Source organism: Salvelinus sp. IW2-2015, unplaced genomic scaffold (genome assembly GCF_002910315.2).
Source record: "Salvelinus sp. IW2-2015 unplaced genomic scaffold, ASM291031v2 Un_scaffold2309, whole genome shotgun sequence".
NCBI classification, from domain to species: Eukaryota; Metazoa; Chordata; class Actinopteri; order Salmoniformes; family Salmonidae; genus Salvelinus; species Salvelinus sp. IW2-2015.
Genome location: NW_019943635.1, coordinates 105,955 through 126,032, shown reverse-complemented (window position 1 = coordinate 126,032; position 20,078 = coordinate 105,955). Strand labels below are relative to the sequence as shown.

Below are 20,078 nucleotides of genomic sequence, written 5' to 3'. Positions count from 1 at the left end.
GGCACACTATCCGGAAGCAGGGGGGGTTATATCAGATTGAGAGGCATAAGCATAAGGGCACTAGGCATCTACCCCTCACCCTTTGGTTCCTGGGGCACACCACATACCACTATCAGATTAGAGACATAATGGAGACTAGGTATCCTACCAGCACTCTTGCCACTAACCCACTATCCAGATTAGAGGCCAAAATGGCACTAAGGCATCTACGCACCCCACTATCACTATCAGATTAGAGCCATAATGGATACTAGGTATCTACCACACCCACTATCACTATCAGATTAAGAGCATAATGGAGACTAGGTTATCTACCACCACCACTACTACTATCAGATTAGAGCCATAATGGGAGACTTAGTATGCTACCACCCAGCTATCTCTATCAGATTAAGAGCCATAAATGGGAGACTAAGGTATATACCTCCCCACTACACTATCAATTAGAGCCATACGGGCTCTAGGCATCTACCACTCCCAACTACACTATCAGATTAGAGCGATAATGGAAGACTAGGTATACTACCACCCACTAACTCTATGCAGATGTTAGAGCCATAATGTGGAGGACTAGGTTATCTCCCACCCCACATACCACTGTCAGATTAGAACCATAATGGAGACCTAGGTATCTAACCACCGGACCCACTACACTACCAAATTTAGAGCCCTAATGGAGACTAGGTATCTACCACAAACGCTCTACCTCTATCAGATTAGAGCCATAAAATGGGAGACTAGGTATCGTTAACCACCGTCCACTCCACTATCAAGATTAGGCCACAAGGGAGACTAGACATCTGATACCCCAATAACCAACTATTAGATAGACGCCATAAATGGAGACAAGACAATCTACCACCCCACTACCTCTATCAGAATTAGAGCCATAAATGGGGACTAGGTAATCTACCACCCCACTACCCTCTGTCAGATTAGAGCCATAAGGGACACTAGCATGCTACCGACCCCACACCGACTATCAGATTAAGAGGCCAATAGAAGGCACTAGGCAATCTACCCACCCGGACTCACTACCACTATCAGATTAGAGCCATATGGAGACTAGGATCTAACCACCCTGACTCACCCATCTACCCTACTATCCAGATTTAAATTGAGGCCAAAAGGCACTAGGCTCTAACGGCAACCCCCGACTACCACGATATGAGATTAGAACCATTTAATGGAGACTAGGCTCTACACCGACCTGAGGCTATCGGACTATCAGTACATTAGAGCCATAGGATGGGACTTGAGTGTATTGTCTGATCCCCACTTCATGAAGTGTCCGTTACTTTCTCTGTGGTTTGTAGTCGTTTCTCTATTCGCTATGAGCCGAACGCGTACGGTAGTCGGCTGTACTGTTAAGAAGAGAGATCAGTCAGGTAGTCATCCAGTCCAGTCAGGTAATCAGTCGGGTAGTCATCCAGTCAGTCGGGTAGTCATCCAGTCAGTCGGGTAATCAGTCAGTCAGGTAGTCATCCAGTCAGTCAGGTAATCAGTCAGTCAGGTAGTCATCCAGTCAGTCAGGTAATCAGTCGGGTAGTCATCCAGTCAGTCGGTAGTCATCCAGTCAGTCGGGTAATCAGTCAGTCAGTCGGGTAATCAGTCAGTCGGGTAGTCATCCAGTCACGTCGGTAGTCATCCAGTCAGTCGGGTAGTCATCCAGTCAGTCAGGTAATCAGTCAGTCAGTCGGGTAATCAGTCAGTCAGTCGGGTAATCAGTCAGTCGGGTAATAGTCAGTCGGGTAGTCATCCAGTCAGTCGGGTAGTCATCAGTCAGTCGGGTAGTCATCCAGTCAGTCGGGTAGTCATCCAGTCAGTCGGGTAGTAGCATCCAGTCAGTCGGGTAGTCATCCAGTCAGTCGGGTAGTCATCCAGTCCAGTCGGGTAATCATGCAGTCAGTCGGGTAATCAGTCAGTCAGTCGGGTAATCAGTCAGTCAGTCGGGTAATCAGTATCAGTCGATAATCAGTCAGTAGTCAGTCAGGTTTCCAAGAAGAAAATGCCTGGCTTGCTGCTGTACAGAGCGCATCATATTACAGTGTAAGCCACACATCGGTCTGTGTTGCTCTGTACAGTACAATCATATACAAGGTCAAGTAAGACCTGGGCCATTTTTAAAGGCTTAGAGGCCTACTGGACTTGTGCTGCTCCCATCACTCAAACCAGGGACATGTTCACCTCCTTGCCTCTCACCACCTCAAGCCATGCGGGACTGTGACCCACTGCAACAGAGCTAAACGAAGGAGCAGCTTTCCATGACAAATCACATGCCATCCATCTTCACAAAAGAACACACCCAGAGGACAGACAACATGCACTTGAAGTCGGAAGTTTACATACACCTTAGCCAAAACCATTTAATTCAATTTTTCACAATTCCTGACATTTAATCCTAGTAAGAATTCCCTGTCTTAGGTCAGTTAGGATCACCACTTTATTTTAAGAATGTGAAATGTCAGAATAATAGTGGACAGAATTATTTATTTCAGCTTTTATTTCTTTCATCATATTCCCAGTGGGTCAGAAGTTTACATATACTCAATTAGTATTCGGTAGCATTGCCTTTAAATGGTTTAACTTGGGTCAAACGTTTCAGGCAGCCTTCCACAAGCTTCCACAATAAGTTGGGTGAATTTTGGCCCATTCTCCTGACAGAGCTGGTGTAACTGAGTCAGGTTTGTAGGCCTCCTTGCTCGCACACGCTTTTTCAGTTCTGCCCACAAATTATCTATGGGATTGAGGTCAGGGCTTTGGATGGCCACTCCAATACCTTGACTTTGTTGTCCTTAAGCCATTTGCCACAACTTTGAAGTATGCTTGGGTCATTGTCCATTTGGAAGACCCATTTGCTTGCGACCAAGCTTTAACTTCCTGACTGATGTCTTGAGATGTTGCTTCAATATAGCCACATAATTTGAAATTGTGATACAGTGAATTATAAGTGAAAAAGTCTGTAAATATTTGTTGGAAAAATTACTTGTCATGCACAAAGTAGATGTCATAACCGACTTGCCAAAACTATAGTTTGTTAACAATAAATTTGTGAAGTGGTTGAAAAACGAGTTTTAATGACACCAGCCTAAGTATATGTAAACTTCCGACTTCAACTGTAAGTAGCAGAGCTGGGTTTAACATTAGCACTACAGAACATGCTGATTGAGGAAGTTGGTAGAATATAGAATATGGTTTGAAGCTGCATTGGACAAGCAGCAGTACACGATTAGCAGAACGTATTGAGGAACTAGTTGGTAGAATATATAGAATATGGTTTGAGGGTTTGTTGTACCAGTGCCAAGTGAAGAGTTTTCCCTAGGTCTGTATGATTTAGGAGGCCTCTTTGGAGTGACAACTTAATGCTAATACACCTTTAAATGTAGCCACAGGGAACACCAGACTAGGTTAGGCTATTGGCTAATCCTTACTTTTACTGTGCATACTGTATATAATTTGTCAGTACAGCAACAAGGCAAAGTCTGGCAGTGCAATATATCAGCCAGTCACTATCATGGCTACATTGTCTTGTCCACTGTCCTCTTCTGGCCAATGGTCATCATCCTCCGAGGACAGAGAGACAGTGAGAATGACACACAGGACTAAACCAACCAGAGGACAGGAATACACCAGCCAGCAACTCTCTCTCAATTCAAGTTTCAATTCAATTTAAGGGCTTTGTTGGCATGGGAAACATATGTTTACATTGCCAAAGCAAGTGAAATAGATCATTAACAAAAGTGAAATAAAACCAAAAATGTTTACAGTAAACATTACACTCACAAAGAAATATGAAGCAGCCATGTAAAGAATTACGCAACATTTCTTAAAATCAATGGTGGCCATTATTTGAGCTGAAGAGAGAGAAAATACACTGACTTCAGCATGGAATGTTGCCTATTCACATCTCATACAGTATGTTGCCTGACTACAATATTTTATCTTGATACGTTAATAAATACATGCTGTGTTAATTTTGGCATGTTTACCTGCCTACGTGCTGAAGATCACAAGCCCATAATAAGTCAATACGTCTAACTGATAGCCACAAAGAAATGTTAGGTAGCTACCCACAAATAATTGACATCTATCTTGCATAATATTAGTTTTAGGTCATTTTTGCCTGTTAAACTATCTGGCTAGCTACATTATTACGATTCACATATAGCTAGCTGATATAAATGAAGTAAAACGTTTGCTTTGTGTATATCTTGTTTCGTCTATTGTTGCCATTGCCCTGGCTGGAAAAACGTTCAGTGAATGAGGTGAAGCGTGAGGTAATACAGTAGGGGGAGAGCGAGTGCTTCTCAAATGTAAAGTTTTATGCGTTCTCCATACTCTCATCCTCACAAGAACGTACTCAAGAGAATGTCGTCGGAGAATGCACTCAGAGCATGAGCATGTGGAGCACGGAAGTATGCATATTGAGAAACACCCAGGGTCTTTGTCACAAATGGCACCATATTCCTTATATATTGCACTACTTTTGACCAGGGCCCATAGTCTTCCCATGCAGGCATTTTGGTATAGCTCAGTATCACAGCGCTCTATGCCTCGGTGTAGACTGACAACACTTCAGCCCAAATCCAGAGAGAGACAGGCTGCTGAGGTGTTTCAGAACCAGACAGAGAGGGAGAAAGACTGGGACAGAGAAGGAGAGTGAGAGAGAGAGATTTGAGACGGAGAGAAAGATAAGCAGGCTGAACCCTCCACTGAGGCATGGGGAGGCTATGAGAGGTATGGAGGCTGACTGGAGTGTTGTCTGACTGATTTCTTCAAGCCTCATCAAACAGCTGATTCTGTGAGGTCATTGATTTGGTCAGAGAGACTGCTCAGCTCACCTGGTTTCCCTGGGCTGCAGTGTGCTATATTGTGTGTGGCAGATTGATGGCTGAGAGAAGTAACACAGACAGTAGCCCTATCCTGCATAGATTTAGAAGGGGTCAAATGTGAGACAAGGGCTAGAGCACAGGTTTATTTTTTGCTGAGCTTGGGTATTTTTTTCCTGAACTATTGAATCTGCGTGAGGTCAGCTGCTGCTTTGGGTAACAAAGTCGATATAAACAGGGCTACAGGAGTTTGGTGTGGATTGGTAGAGGAGATTATTAGCGTGTTTTGATGGAGTGCAGCAGGGCAGAATATCCTTAGCAGGGTCAGTTGGTGATTGCTGAAGAAGACGTGATCCTTAGTTTGGATGCCTCAACTAAGTTCTCATGAAATACTGCAGCTCCAGACAAGCAGGAGAGCAGAGCCAGCACGCACTGTGCCAAATATAAACACGCTGTACCGCAAACAGGCCTATGTTCTGAAAGGCCACAGTGTACAGACAACAGACACACACACAGTTGAATCTTGCTGAAGAAGCCTCAGGATTAGCTGTAATAATGACAGTGTAATACTACTCCCTGTTCCCTTTGATGATTGATCTTTTTCAACAGCAGAGAGACACACCTATATCACTAAACTATCATTAGGTCTATAGTTACATGGTAATTAGGGAAGTAACAACTCACCGGTAAACATTTGAATCAGGTACCAATACAAGCGTAAGATACAAGTACACCAAACCGATCCAAATGTAGCATGCATCGGTCAGAAAATAGATTCAAACGTTACGAAATCACCAGTTCAACTGATGCGTCCTCTCGTTCACTCGTTCAGTGTCAAACTGCAGGTAACTGTGTTGACAGTCATTGACCTAGGCAATATCAGTAGCTGTGGACTGTGCCCAGCTTCACAAGCTGACCAACACGAGTTAGGCGGGCTGTTCCTGATCTTGCACATCTGCACGGCACCTTCAGCATATTTAAATGATAAAATGGCTTGCGTGAGATTAGGCTTAATTAGTTGAATGAAAACCTATGTAATTTGCTAGGTTATTGTTATCTGGACGGCCAGACAACCGTATATCATTTTTTAAAAGCTAACTTCCTGCATTGCTTCACATTGTGTTGAAAATATTCTACATATTTGATCATGAGGCTATGAGAAAATTTTACAGTTTTCAGGCTAATTTCCTGCAGTTCTACACTTTTTGCCATGGGTCTGAGAGAAAAATGTGCTTTTTTATATCTCATCTCATGCTGTTGTTCACATTGTTCATGTTCCTGTATCGTATTGAAACCCATGTATCTAGATACAGTTGAAGTCGGAAGTTTACATACACTTAGGTTGGAGTCATTAAAACTAGTTTTTCAACCACTCCACAAATTTCTTGTTAACAAATTATAGTTTTAGCAAGTCGGTTAAGACATCTACTTTGTGCGTGACACAAGTAATTTTTCCAACAATTGTTTACAGACAGATTATTTCACTTAATCACAACTCCAGTGGGTCAGAAGTTTACATACACTAAGTTGACTGTGCCTTTAAACAGCTTGGAAAATTCCAGAAAATGATCATATGGCTTTAGAAACTTCTGATAGGCTAATTGACATAATTTGAGTCAATTGGAGGTGTACCTGTGGATGTATTTCAAGGCCTACCTTCAAACTCAGTGCCTCTTTGCTTGACATCATTGGGAAATCAAAAGAAATCAGCCAAGACCTCATAAACAGAATTGTAGACCTCAACAAGTCTGGTTCATCCTTGAGAGGAATTTCCAAATGCCTGAAGGTACCACGTTCATCTGTACAAACAATAGTATGCAAGTATAAACACCATGGTAGCACGCAGCCGTCATACCGCTCAGGAAGGAGACGGGTTCTGTCTCCTAGAGATGAACGTACTTTGGTGCGAAAAGTGCGAATCAATCCCAGAACAACAGCAAAGGACCATGTGAAGATGCTGCAGGAAACAGGTACAGAAGTATCTATATCCACAGTAAAATGAGTCCTATATCGACATAACCTGAAAGGCCGCTCAAGAAGCCACTGCTCCAAAACTGCTCCAAAACCGCCATTAAAAAGCCAGACAACGGTTTGCAACTGCACATGGGGACAATGTCCTCTGGTCTGATGAAATAAAAATAGGAACTGTTTGGCCATAATGACCATCGTTATGTTGGGAGGAAAAAGGGGCAGGCTTGCAAGCCAAAGAACATCATCCCAACCGTAAAGCATGCGGGTGGCAGCATCATGTTGTGGGGGTGCTTTGCTGCAGGAGGGACTGGTGCACTTCACAAAATAGATGGCATCATGAGGTAGGGAAATGATGTGGATATATTGAAGCAACATCTCAAGACATCAGTCAGGAAGTTAAAGCTTGGTCGCAAATGGGTCTTCCAAATGGACAATGACACCAAGCATACTTCCAAAGTTGTGGCAAAATGGCTTAAGGACAACAAAGTCAAGGTATTGGACTTGCCATCACAAAGCCCTGACCTCAAACCTATAGAAAATTTGTGGGCAGAACTGAAAAAGCGGGTGTGAGCAAGGAGGCCTACAAACCTGACTCAGTTACACCAGCTCTGTCAGGAGGAATGGGCCAAAATTCACCCAACTTATTGTGGGAAGCTTGTGGAAGGCTAGCCGAAACGTTTGACCCAAGTTAAACCATTTAAAGGCAATGCTACCAAATACTAATCGAGTGTATATAAACTTCTGACCCACTGGGAATGTGATGAAAGAAATAAAAGCTGAAATAAATCATTCTCTCTACTATTATTCTAACATTTCACATTCTTAAAATAAAGTGGTGATCCTAACTGACCTAAGACAGGGAATTCTTACTAGGATTAAATGTCAGGAATTGTGAAAAACTGAGTTTAAATGGATTTGGTGTATGTAAACTTCCGACTTCAACTGTACGTATCGTATCATCTTGAAAGGGAAAGATAAACAACATGAATGTGTAAGAGTTGAAGTGAGGCAAGGCTGCTGAGTCAATACAGACACACCCTTGTATGGAGGAGACTGCAGCAGAAAAACCATTGTAAGAAAGGAAATGTCAACTACTCCCAAACTGATCACAGCTCTCCCTCGGTTGTTAGACTATATGTCCTCATTGCATATGTATCAATCATGATGAAGTCCACTGTGAGCTGAGGGGACAGACATGGTACTATGTTGTTATCCCTGACCCTGTCCTCCCTGTAAGTCTTAATGAGATAGTCTGCCAAATGAAGGATTAAATACTACTGTAATACTACAGTAATACTACTACAGTAATTCCACACACGTCACTCCATTACCAGCTTAGGTAGAGCATTGACAGTTACTATGTTGGCAGGCCTATATGTAGAATAGTAGGAGAGATTCACTGTTGTTCCGTTGGGGAATGGGTATGCCTATAGGACCACTTGTTCATTCCATTACATATGATATCTTGCCATTCAATGAAGACAATCCACAGACCTGTAGTGATGACGGAACCAGATATAGTCCTAGTTCTAGGTTTCAAGGAGGATCACAATCCACGAAGACCACAGTCAATGTGTTCAAAGTGAAAAGCTGTGGTCCCCTCCCCACAAACACATTCACACACACACACTCACACACACACACACACACACACTCTCTCTCTCTCTACCCAAATACTTTCCACATTACTCAGCCCATCAGCTGCAGTCTGTGTCTAGGCACACTCCGCTCCAAGGTCTAGGCACTGCCTGGCCTGGCCTGCCATTCAGAGTCACAGCAGAGAATCATTACACTACCAGACAATGGAGACCGAGTAGAATTTTCCTGTCAATGGCCCAACTGCCCCATCTGACCTTTGACCCTGATTTAACCAGTGACCACCATGAAGCTTTTAGAAGCACACAGAAACATACTACATTTTACAAAAACAATGATGTGGTGAAAAAGAGGAAGACTTTTGGAACCATAGCCCTTTGACCTGTGACGGAGCACTAGTGTCATCACTGAAGGATCCAGGTCAGAAGCCTATTGGTACAAACGAGATTGTGGAGAGTCTGGGCTGCAAGCAAAAAGTGAAGACAACCCTCTTCGGCCCTGTGGAGCCCCATCCCTGAACCCCTTTCACTCTGTCATCACATAACCCCTATGGAGCCCCTTCAGCTGAGCAGTAATCAGGCCAGCTCCAATCAAATCAAATCAAATTTGATTTGGCCAGCTCCAATTAGGCCTAAAGCCTCTCTCTGTCTGTCTCTCTAATTAGGGCTGTAATGGTGACCATATTACCGCCACACCGGCAGTCACAAGTCATGACCGCAGTCAAATTCCATGTGATGGGTGTAAGATAGCCCATCGGCTGACAAAGTGCCACAGCCCTAATGACCATCTTCCTAGCCGTGCCAGAAACAGCAGGCGAAGGGAAGAGCCTGGAGCGCTTAGCCTTAGTTTACCAGCTCAGAGGGCCTGAGCCCCGGGGAAAAGGCAACTAAACACAGGGACTGCAATGAGGGAAAACAGGGCTGACAAAAGTCTGAGACCCACTTTAAACTATGTAGGCCAGGGAAAGTATGGTTTTGTCTAGATAGATATCTCAAATGGTAAAAGCATACAATAAGCTGCGTATCACAACAATAAATCACTTCGTAAACAATGGAAGAAAATATCCACACAGAAAGATGGGATAGAATAAAAGCACTGACGTATCGGACTACCGATGTCCTCACAATTGGGCTAGATACTGTAAGTCATAGGCCTGTATGCCCCAGGAAGAATTCCAAATTATTATCAATCTTCAATTTTTACATGAATATCTTAGCAATTTTTTTTTTTTTTATAAAACAATGAAGTTTATGTTAAGGTGTAATGTCAGTGTGAAAGCATTGCGCGGCCATTCTGTTCAGTGAAGTTCTTCTGCTTGTCTCAGGCACATTACATAGGCCACTTAATGCTCTATAAAACATGCTAAGTAAGGAGGAAAGAATTTGAACTGCTATCCCTGTAAAGATCTGCTTTGGAACGGATATCTTATGGGTCAGCTCAGCCACATAATACAATGATGTTTTAAATCAGGTTTGTCGATTCATGTCATTAAACTTCATGGGATACTTTGGAATTTTAGCAGTTCACTTTCCCAGAGTCAGATGAACTCATGGGTCCCATTTGTATGTCTCTGCATCCAGAATGAGGGAAGTTAGAGGTAGTTTTGAGATCCAATGCTAACTAGCGCTAGCGCAATGACTGGAAGTCTATGGCCTCTACTAGAATGCTAGCAGTTACCATATACTTCCGGTCATCGCGCTAACACTAGTTAGCAATTGCGCTAACGCTAGTTAGCAACTTCCTTCAAACTGCATGCAGAGACATAAAAATGGTACCCATGAGTTCACTGCCAAAATTCTGAAGTATCCCTTTAATGAGGGCGCCTATCGAAGATGCTTCCTCAAATCAGCATTAATGTCACTAACATTATGGTTCTCAGAGCACAATACATATTCATCACAAGTCCAACTATCTGGAGCTTAAAGACAACAAGTGTGTCATCCCCACAAAACAATATGTTGCATTCATATCTGAAAAGCGATTTGTTGTTTATGTTGTTTACTTACTGAATAACATGGATGACATCGAAAACTTCCTCTGACCTCTGAAAACCAACATGTTTGAATGCCAACACAAGATCAATGCCATTAGTTTACACTGTCTACCAACCCAACAACAGCCAGAGGACAAATCCCCAAAAGGATATTGGACAGTCTGGCCCCAGAGTAAAGCCTCCCTCTCCTCCTTGCTCTAGCTTTCCAATTCACATTCTTCATCTCTTGACAACACTATCCCCATTCACCACTCTCAATATATCTCCAGAGTGGCTTTGATATCTCCCTTTATGAATGATGCAAGATTTAAAGTTCTCAGTCACTGCGACGGATTTCCGTCATATGGATTGAAACATTTCAATTGAAAAGGACTGGAATTTCAAAATTATCCTTTTTCCCCCAAAAGCATGATGGTCATAACTTTTTTTAATCAAAGGGGAGGTTAACTTGGCCATGCGGACAATCGATCTGAGATCGACTTAAAGATGCACTATGCAGAAATCGCTCCACCATTTCCTGGTTGCTAAAATTCTAATAGTTTGCCTAATTTCACTTTATGTGACAAAACAAGCAAGTATAATGAAGAGAATCATTGTACCATCTAAACCACTGTGAAATATATTTTCCTTAATCAAAAATATTGTATTTTAAGCTGTTTGAAGCTGTTGTACAAAACCGAAAGTAGAAGAAGCAAAAACTAAATTTAAAACCCGGAAGCATAGAAATATTGCACATAGAACAGCTCTTGCGCTTCTTAGACTTGCTTTCAATGAGAATGACAGCTCTATAACTCACATTTATATTTCAATTTTGTGGGGTCACCCAAAAAGTTACATATTGCAGCTTTACATTTCAGTAATGGGATATTTTTTTTTTGCATTAACCCCTGATGACATGTAAGTCAAATAAAATAAAATGATATTGGCCGCTTACACATATTTTGCAGATGTTATCGCGGGTGTAACGAAATGCTTATGTTCCTAGCTACAACAGTACAAAACAACACACAAATCAAAAAGATAAATATAGAAATATTAGAACAAGTAGCTAACTACTCTTATGAAGCCCTTTATATATCTATGCCTCTCAGCTATCTAGCTGCATATTCACCCCTCTTACCTTGAAGTTGGAACAGTTGACCCAGGTGGTAGCGATGCTGTCCACCATCCTGTCCAGACCTGTCTGGTCTTGCTCCAGATCCTGGGACCTGTCCTTATCCAGGATGTAATCTATGAGCTCCTGTCCCACCTGCACCTTCCTCCCCAGGTCTTTCTGCACCACCTGGGCCAGACAGTACTCCATATTTACCTCCATGGTCTCGGCCTCTCCCTCTTCGGTCCCACCACTAGCTCCCACTGATCCAGGCAGTGGAAGACCGAAAACAAATGGGTGTGACCCCCACCGGGCGTGTGTGCCCTGGAAAAAAAAGGCAACACAAGAGCAGGCTCCACACACTGGACGGCTGTAGCCTATTTATATCCCTTGGGCAGACCGTGGGCTAGGCTGTGTGATGGGTGCGAGGAGCTAGCTAGAGGTCAGGCCGCGGGGATGGAGGGAGCCTGGGGAATGGCAGCTATGCACCATGTGTGTCTGGATGGCAGCTGGGGAGGGTTTTCTTCTCTTCTCTCGCTCTCTCTTTTTTTTCTTCTTTGTGTTGAAGTGAGTCTCAGCCAAGCTGTTAGTACCAGGCTGGGCAGAGATGATGGTTGTGAGAGCAGCAGTGGGTAAGGCTCATGAAGTGACAGTAACTGGAGAAGGAGAGCAGGGAAGGTTTGGAAGGGAAGAGCTTCATAGCTTAGTCGTCCCTAGTTCCCTGGAAGACCTGGGGTCATGAATAGAAAAAGGGAGGCCGTTAACACAATCCCACCCTCCTGTCTTCAAATTGTAAATGCTACACAACCTGCCGCCATGGCAACTTGGGTCAATGTAGAGTTCACTTGAGCCCCCAAGCCCTGGGTGTTACTGGGCAATTCCACAATAAAGGACACAGACTCAGATTTTTCATTTTAAAATGTATGCCAAAAGAGCTCCGCCCCCAAATAAGACCAGGTCCGCACCAGACCAAATCTGAACCAATCATAGACATCTATGTTTCACAAGTTTGTACATCACAGTAGAGTACAGTACAGCACAGTACATTACAGTACAGTAAAGTAGATATGTTCAGTACAGTACATTTCTGCACTATAGTGTTCGCTACTCTGCTGTGCTGTACTGAACTACATTGTTCTCTACTATACTGTACAAACGTGTGAAACATAGACATCTATGAGTGGTTCAGATTTGGTCTGGCCAAGGCGGTCCGACCAAATTTCAACTAGTTTTCCACGTCCATGGATGTCCGGGGCTCAGTAGGTGAGGATACTTAAATGGAAAGAGGGTAGGTGGTAGGTGTTATTAAGAACTGGGAGAGGTGACATTAACTGGAGAGAGAGAAGAAAGAGAGCGAGAGTGGCAGAGAAAGAGAGAGGGAGAGTGAGGGGTTGTCCAGACTGTTTTCACAGCCTTGCTTTGACCACCAGATGACAGAAAGAGAAAGAAAAGTTATGAGCTGAACATAACAGTATGCCAGTGGAAGGGGGAACACTAGCAGGTGACTCAACTGTGGTTTGTGACTACTATGATTTCCCATTGTAGCCAATTCAACTGCAGTAATTCCGTTACCAATTAGTTTTTTTCTAACAGAATTACAATGCACAAGTCAATGTTTCTTAAACTGACAGAAGGCAAATATTATTTAAAAAATTACTATAGAGAAGTGTTGATATTAGTTGACAGGGTCTTTACTTCAACATTACTGTGTGGTGATGTATTTCTAATACCTTTTAATACTTTTTCTGATAGATGTTGTCTAAAACCTCTTTTCTATCTGTTTGACTAAAATTCTAAAAGGCACTCGCACATCTGAGCTATCTTTTTTTGCATGTGGATGGTAACAGTTGAATAAGATGAGAAAAAAGAAAGCCGCACACTACTCTTGATAGTATCACTGCTCTTGATTAAGCTTTACGTATATGACTAGAAAATAAAGCCTTTGTTTATTCCTAATTTTTAGGATGGAAAATGTATATTTACCTTTATTTTATTTTTTTATATTAAAAATACTCAGCTTTCATTTGACACCCAATTTGACATGCTCCTATGAACTTCAGATGTTGCTTCTCATGGGTCCTTTCACGTGGAAATGCCCTACTGCAATGTTGACATCATATCAAATCGGCTTTGTTTGTGTATGATGTGACCTGCCAGCAAGAAATGCATAATTATCCTCAGAAGTATGTCGAATTTGTCTGTGTCTGGGCAATACAACTGTAGTCAGAGTTCGGTCAGACATGCCAAACTGCTAAAGGGACAAACATTTACACTGTCAGAAAGTCTGACATTACCCACAAACTAAGAACCATGAAATAGGCAATTTTATATGAAATATCTGTTAAATGTATGGGTGATATACCCTAGTCCCATGTCTCTGTGGTTTTGCTAACTCCTATGGTCGTTATCATGCCATGGGAGTCTTGGGACCATGCTATATCAACTCATTTCATGTAAACAACGGATTGTATTATCATGGTTCTCAGTTTGTGGGGACTGTCTGATTGCATGAATAGACAGAGCACACTCACAGAGGATTACTTAAACAAAGACTGTCAGACCCACAACCTAAGAAGTCATAACACAAGCAAGACTTGTCACGCACCATTATTTTGTTGTTTACACTGAAAACACAGAGAAGCAGAAACGATTAGCTGCCTACAATAAATAGACACAATTATGACAAGCATCCGTGAGCTTGAATTATTGTACAAGTAACGTTAGCCATGGACAGTTTTCTACTGTAGCTAACGTTAGCTAGCTTTTGTATCTGCTTGTGGCTGACAGCTAGCCAACAGCAGCTGGTATGTGCTTGCCAGTTATTGTTTAGTCAAGCGCTGTTTGGTAAAAAAAAAACACACTAATTCCTATAAGAGACTGACAGTTAAATGGAAACACGTTCAAACCAACCGCATATTTTGACAACGATTGTAGCAACTACGGACCCGAGTCAAGCGTTACAGAACATACCCTGTAACGTTATTTGAACTAGCACTAGCCCTTTTTCATTGATTAGCTAACATTAAATGTAAGACCACACATAGCTAGCTTACTGTTACCTAACGTTACTTCACACAACGTGATAATCTATTCTGAATGAAAGCATACATACATTTGAAAAGGTTTGTCTTATTACTTACCATGCCATACTCAGAAAGAAAAATACAAATTTCTGAAGTCTTTGTAAATATTGTCGGGTTTTGACTATTGAGCAGCATCGAGGCACTTCAGTCTCCACCCGGAATACCGTTTGCTGGACAAGAATAGTATTGACGTGCGAACGCATCAAACTGGGGATGCGCTTGGAAATTAGCGAATGCACATTTCTGTTGTTCACTACTTCTCTCCTAAATATATTTCCTTCGGCGGATAAAATTGCCCTTGATGTAGCTAATAGTTGCGTGAATGCAGCGTTTCTAAATTTGAAGAGAGTGCTACAGCAACCCAGTAGCTTATGTGAAGGGAGGCGCAATGGTGCAAGAGCCACCTAAGCGACTCATGTCCTGTTGCTCTGAACCTGTCAAGCTAGTAACGCCTTGATCAGACCAATAGTGTATGCGCAAAAATAGTGCGTTTCATCTGGATGGGTGCAACAAAAGTTGTCACCTTCTGCTACAATTTTTGTCAAGCCGTCTACGCGTAGATTGACGCATACGTCAGAAATCCAACATATGCACCACAGAACGCACTGCAACTGCCTCTGCAACACTTCAAGACAGACGCAGCGTTCCATTGGAAATGAATGAACTTCTGCTGTACAACAATGGAAACCCTGTCGTTGTGACCGACGCGTAAGCCACTAGTCTTCAGCGACATCTTCTGGCGTCTACAGATATTTTCACATAGAATAGACGACTGTCGTCGCATTAGCAATGATGTGATATCCAAACCCAAAGTTAAGCTTTTATATGTATTACAGATCATGACCATTTATTTTGACAACCCAAATTACCAAAGCACGTTGACAAATAAACGTAATCAAAAATTACTGCAGATGGATAAGATCCGCACGAGCCCATGTCACCATACACACGAAAAATAATAACTCACTATTTCTAGTCTGAATGGCTCCAGTCAAATGCAACACCACCAAACTACTGATAATGGTTATTTTCTCATAGTTTGTTAAATTTACAATTAGGTGTGCCTCATTTACGAGCCACCAAAGGCATAACAAGTAAATATGCTGCTTTGTCATTTCACCTTATGGTATAGCTGTAGGACTTTAGGAGGCGCTATACAGGTTCGTAGGTTAACACTCAACTGCCAACAGTCATTTGCTCTTTATCCATTCTCCTCTGGGAAATTATATAGAGGACCAACCAACCACCATGTACAAATGTCTCTGCTTTACATGCAAGGCAATTATAACAAGTTATTGTCCTTCAACGTCAGTGTCGGCGTTCGTTCAATCAGCGCCGCCTTCCTTGACAATGGACTCCACATCACCCTCCGAAGGCTCTTCTCCCCCTTCTAGGAAGGAGGACTCCTCAGTCTCCTCCTCTGAGGAGCACTCGTCATCTGACTCTGCTCTTTCACGTTTGCCTCTGGACTTTTTGGGGGCTGGTGTATTCTTGATGACGATTTCACCGTCGCTGTCATCTTCGTTGATCTTCATGGACCTCCTCCTCTCCAGGACTGACGGGGTGCACACTGGAGTGACATCCTGAGGGGAAACATATCAACACAGAGGATGTTATACCCAGGTAATTTCAGAGCTATGGGTCTCTATGAGGTCAGCCTCTATTGATTTATCTCTCTGGGTGGGAACATGTTCACTGTGCGTAATAACAAGTCAATGAGTGGGTATTATTCTTACTGAGTGCGAGAATCATTTACTTGTTAGATATTGTGATGTGATTGTGGGCACATGGGTTTAATCACACTGCTATACAGAGCAGGCAATAAGCTTAACGTACCACAATACTGTAGGCACTGTTATCTCACCCCAGACAACTGGTACACCTGAGGTAAGTTTCAGAATGTGCCAAAAAGCATAGCTATATACAACAAAAAAGCATTCTGTAGGTCAAAGTAGTCATTCAAAAACGTGTTATTTTCTGATTAATTGTCCTTACCTCACTACACGTGGACGCATTCACAGTGTCATCTAACTTTTTCTTCTGTGGCACTTGGGAAGCCTTCAAGGGTTTACAATAGATTAGGATACAAGTCAATAATGCAGGTTCAAATTCAATACATTCAAATGTTTTTGTTTTTTTAAAGTATTGGATTTTAACTTTAATTTCACACAAGGAAACATCTATTGAACCGACGAGTCAAATGCAAAACTTACAAATCCTGGGAAGTCATAGTCGATTCCCTTCTCTGCCAGCCTCTTGCGGAGCTTGGACTCTTTGCGCAGTAGCCTCCCAGTCATCTCCGTGACCTCCTCTGGTGTGTGTCTCTTGTTGTAGCGAGCCACAGCAGGCTGCCTGGGCTTCTTAAACTCTCTCTGTGATCCCACAAACAGCTTCTCATGCACTTTCTCAGCGGGGACAAGGTGACCTGTGGAACAGAATACAACTTTATTAGCGCACCTGTCTTCTCTCCTCCCACAAAATACACAAACTACAAGACATCAAGAGCAAGGGGCAAACGTTAGACCTGAACGTATGACTCTGGGTTTAAATTAGAAGCGAAAAGGCAGCGTATTTCTTCAGATAACTTACATTTGATCAATCTCTCGCCCATCAGGTAGTTGTTCATGGTCTCAGCAACGATCTTGGCAACCTCATCGCAGTCGAACTCCACAAATGCATAACCTTTGCTCCCACCTGTCTGAGAGGAGAAAGGTCAAATGTTTTCACTGGATCCCCCTCAATCTAGCTCTCGAAACCCCCTCTTATCCATGGGGTTTTCTGCAGTTCGATAAAGCCACAGTTGGCTGCGTGTGAACGACAATTCTGAAGCTGTGTTTAAACTTCTAGAAATGACAATCATTGCTTGCGGTTTTCAAAACATGTGACCCTCATCTTTCATATCAGCGAGAAATAAAGTTTAATATAAAAAAAGATATGTTTACTGTGGCAGTTTTGGACTGCTAGATCCATATGCTGTGTGCGCCTCCAGTTGACAAAGCACACATCCTCCCCAGTCATGCACATGCTAGATAGCTAATTGACACTGGTGGCCGCATGTCTTCCGTAAACAACATGGCGACATGGTTGTGTGGGAAAACTAACCCTTAACCTATAGTTGTAGTAAGTTAACCTGCTGTTTTTAGACAATTATTTCTGGGTGATATGAAAGTTGTTCTTTATGTTTATAAAAACCGTAACCACAACAAATGCGTTATAAAGTTTAGAACGCGCAACAGGGCTCTCTGGCCATAAGATACTATCGTCAGTAGGCGCTAAAGGTAGTTAGCGTCTATGAACGGGTTACCCTCAACCTGATCTCCATCATATCACGTGTTATTTAGGTTTTACCATAAAACATCAATTCTATACATGTTCACTTGCAATTAATGATATATAGCTATGTATGAGTGGAATGGATCTTTTCCATGAGTGGTTGTACAGTAAGTTAGTGTGGGCACATGGGTTTAATCACACTGTTATACAGAGCAGGCAATAAGCTTAACGTACCACAATACTGTAGGCACTGTTATCTCACCCCAGGCAACTGGTACACCTGAGGTAATTTTCAGACGGTGCCATAAACCTGTGATGAATCAAGTGATATGCATACGAAAGTATGTTTGTCAAGACAAACATGTAATTTCTATTTTGACAAGTAAGTAGGCTGGAAATATCCACCATATTATTCATAAGAGCAGCGATCAGAGATCGACGATACCTTTTTACTCCTGGCCAGTCGTAACCTGACGACTTTTCCAAACTGTTCAAAGTAGGATTTGAGCTGAGGTTCGAACAAGCCAGTGGGAAGGTGACCAACATAAATCACCCCTGGACTTATTTGGTGTCCCTGTAGAAAAATGAGTAAAATGTGTCAAAGCATAATCCAAAATTTACTAAGAACATCAATACTCTGTCCAAGTTTGATAGCTAACCTTAGCTAGTTAGCTAGCAAGTTAAAAAAAAAAAACTATTTAGCAAGTTAATGTGACTAGTAGCACATCCCTTGATGAAACAATCTAAGAAAACAAATGGTTGGATGAACTAACAAGTCAATTTTTTTAAATAAACGACAATTATGCTTTAATTGTAGCAGTCTAGCTAGATTGTAAATTCCACATGTGGATTGTAGTTAGCTTTTAGGCCACTGGCATTGTCGCATGCGTTTGGGAAAACTAACCTTGTTGGGTCGCTTCTTCACCTCCTGGACTTTCTTCTTGAATTCAGCCTCCTCTTTAGGGTTCAAAGCCAGTAAAGCTTTAGTCGGCTTAGTGGCCGCCGGTGCCTTTGTTTCTGTCATGACACTTATTTTATTATTTTAACAGAAGTAAAACTATTCGCGAGAGAGAAAACACGACGTTCCGATCCCAAATGACCACGTTTTCTTCTCTTCCGCCCAGTAACCCACGTGACTACACTCAACGACGAGTTAGTTGAGTCAACTACAGTTGTCCTTATTTCTAAACAGCGTCATCTATGGGCCGGAGGGATAGCAAGGCATCTCTTGCTTTCTACTTAAGTAGGAATACTTTAAAGTACTATTTCAGTAGTTTTTTTTATATCTGTATTTTACTTTACTATTTATATACTATTTTACTATTTATAACTTTTACTTCACTACATTACTGAAGAAAATATTGTACGTTTTACTCCATACATATTCCTTGACACCCAAAAATACTCTTTACATTTTGAATGCTTAGCAGGACACGAAAATAGTTAAATTCAAGCACTTATCAACCCGAACGTCCCTGGTCATGCCTACTGCCTCTGATCTGGCGGACTCACTAAACCGACATGCTTTGTTTGTAAATTATGTCTGAGTGTTGGAGTGTGCCCCTGGCTTTCCGTAAATTAAAAAAACAAGAAAATGGTGCCATCTGGTTTGCTTAATATAATGAATTTGAAATGATTAATACTTTTACTTTTGATATTCAGGTATATTTTAAACCAAATACTTTTAGACTTTTACTCAAGTAGTAATTTTCTATAAAGGTATCTTTACTTTAACTCAAGTATGACTTCTTATGACTTTTTCCACCACTGGATAACAGCTGTTGTCATAAGAAAATAGGAAGGAACCATACATCAATGTACTTAGAATAAAATGTATATCATATGCAGTCTAATGTTAATAAAAATTACAATTGTCATGGACAATTTCTGTTGCATCAAAGAGAGGGTATGGAGAGTAGAGGGAGTGGCATGAGGTAGAACAGAGAGAGGGGGGCCAGAGGGCTCAGAGGGAGGAGGATGAGGAAAAATAGAGAGAGAGAGAGAGAGAGAGAGAGAGGGAGAGAGAAAGAGAGGGAGGTGGAGTGGCCCTCTACTAAATTGAAGTTGTCACACTGAATTCAGAACATCATTGATCAGTGGCTTTAAAACTGATATGGCAACAAAAATCATCTACTTCAGGGTGAATGGGAGACTAGAGCAGGCAGAGTTTCCAGTGGATTGACCTACCCAGGATGTCAAAGGTAGGCAATTCAAATAATATCACCTTATTATTTAATTAT

General features: G+C 42.0%; 1 protein-coding gene and 2 non-coding genes across 3 annotated transcripts; all 3 read right to left on the bottom strand.

Annotated features, from left to right (window-relative positions):
* Positions 1–15,373: 15,373 nt before the first annotated feature.
* On the bottom strand, positions 15,374–18,976 carry LOC112073589 (MKI67 FHA domain-interacting nucleolar phosphoprotein). Its single transcript, XM_024140861.2, has 6 exons — positions 18,743–18,976; positions 18,284–18,412; positions 17,155–17,263; positions 16,779–16,990; positions 16,561–16,623; positions 15,374–16,148 (listed from the first exon to the last, which is right to left on the bottom strand). Exons 1-6 carry the CDS (start codon positions 18,860–18,862, stop codon positions 15,891–15,893), a joined length of 891 nt encoding a protein of 296 aa, XP_023996629.1. The 5' UTR covers positions 18,863–18,976; the 3' UTR covers positions 15,374–15,890.
* LOC112073592 (small nucleolar RNA ACA64) lies at positions 16,341–16,468 on the bottom strand. The gene has a single exon (XR_002894572.1). It is a non-coding gene; the product is annotated as a small nucleolar RNA ACA64 (small nucleolar RNA).
* On the bottom strand, positions 18,012–18,139 carry LOC112073591 (small nucleolar RNA ACA64). Its single transcript, XR_002894571.1, has one exon. It is a non-coding gene; the product is annotated as a small nucleolar RNA ACA64 (small nucleolar RNA).
* Positions 18,977–20,078: the final 1,102 nt, after the last annotated feature.

What these genes read in the sequence shown, in the direction of transcription:
- LOC112073589 (XM_024140861.2), bottom strand. Translation starts at nt 18,862, where the DNA reads ATGACAGAAACAAAGGCACCGGCGGCCACTAAGCCGACTAAAGCTTTA. An exon ending in TGAAGAAGCGACCCAACAAG is followed by an intron (nt 18,413 to 18,742) that starts GTTAGTTTTCCC and finishes ATTTTTCTACAG; the next exon opens with GGACACCAAATAAGTCCAGG. An exon ending in ACTATGACTTCCCAGGATTT is followed by an intron (nt 16,624 to 16,778) that starts GTAAGTTTTGCA and finishes AAACCCTTGAAG; the next exon opens with GCTTCCCAAGTGCCACAGAA.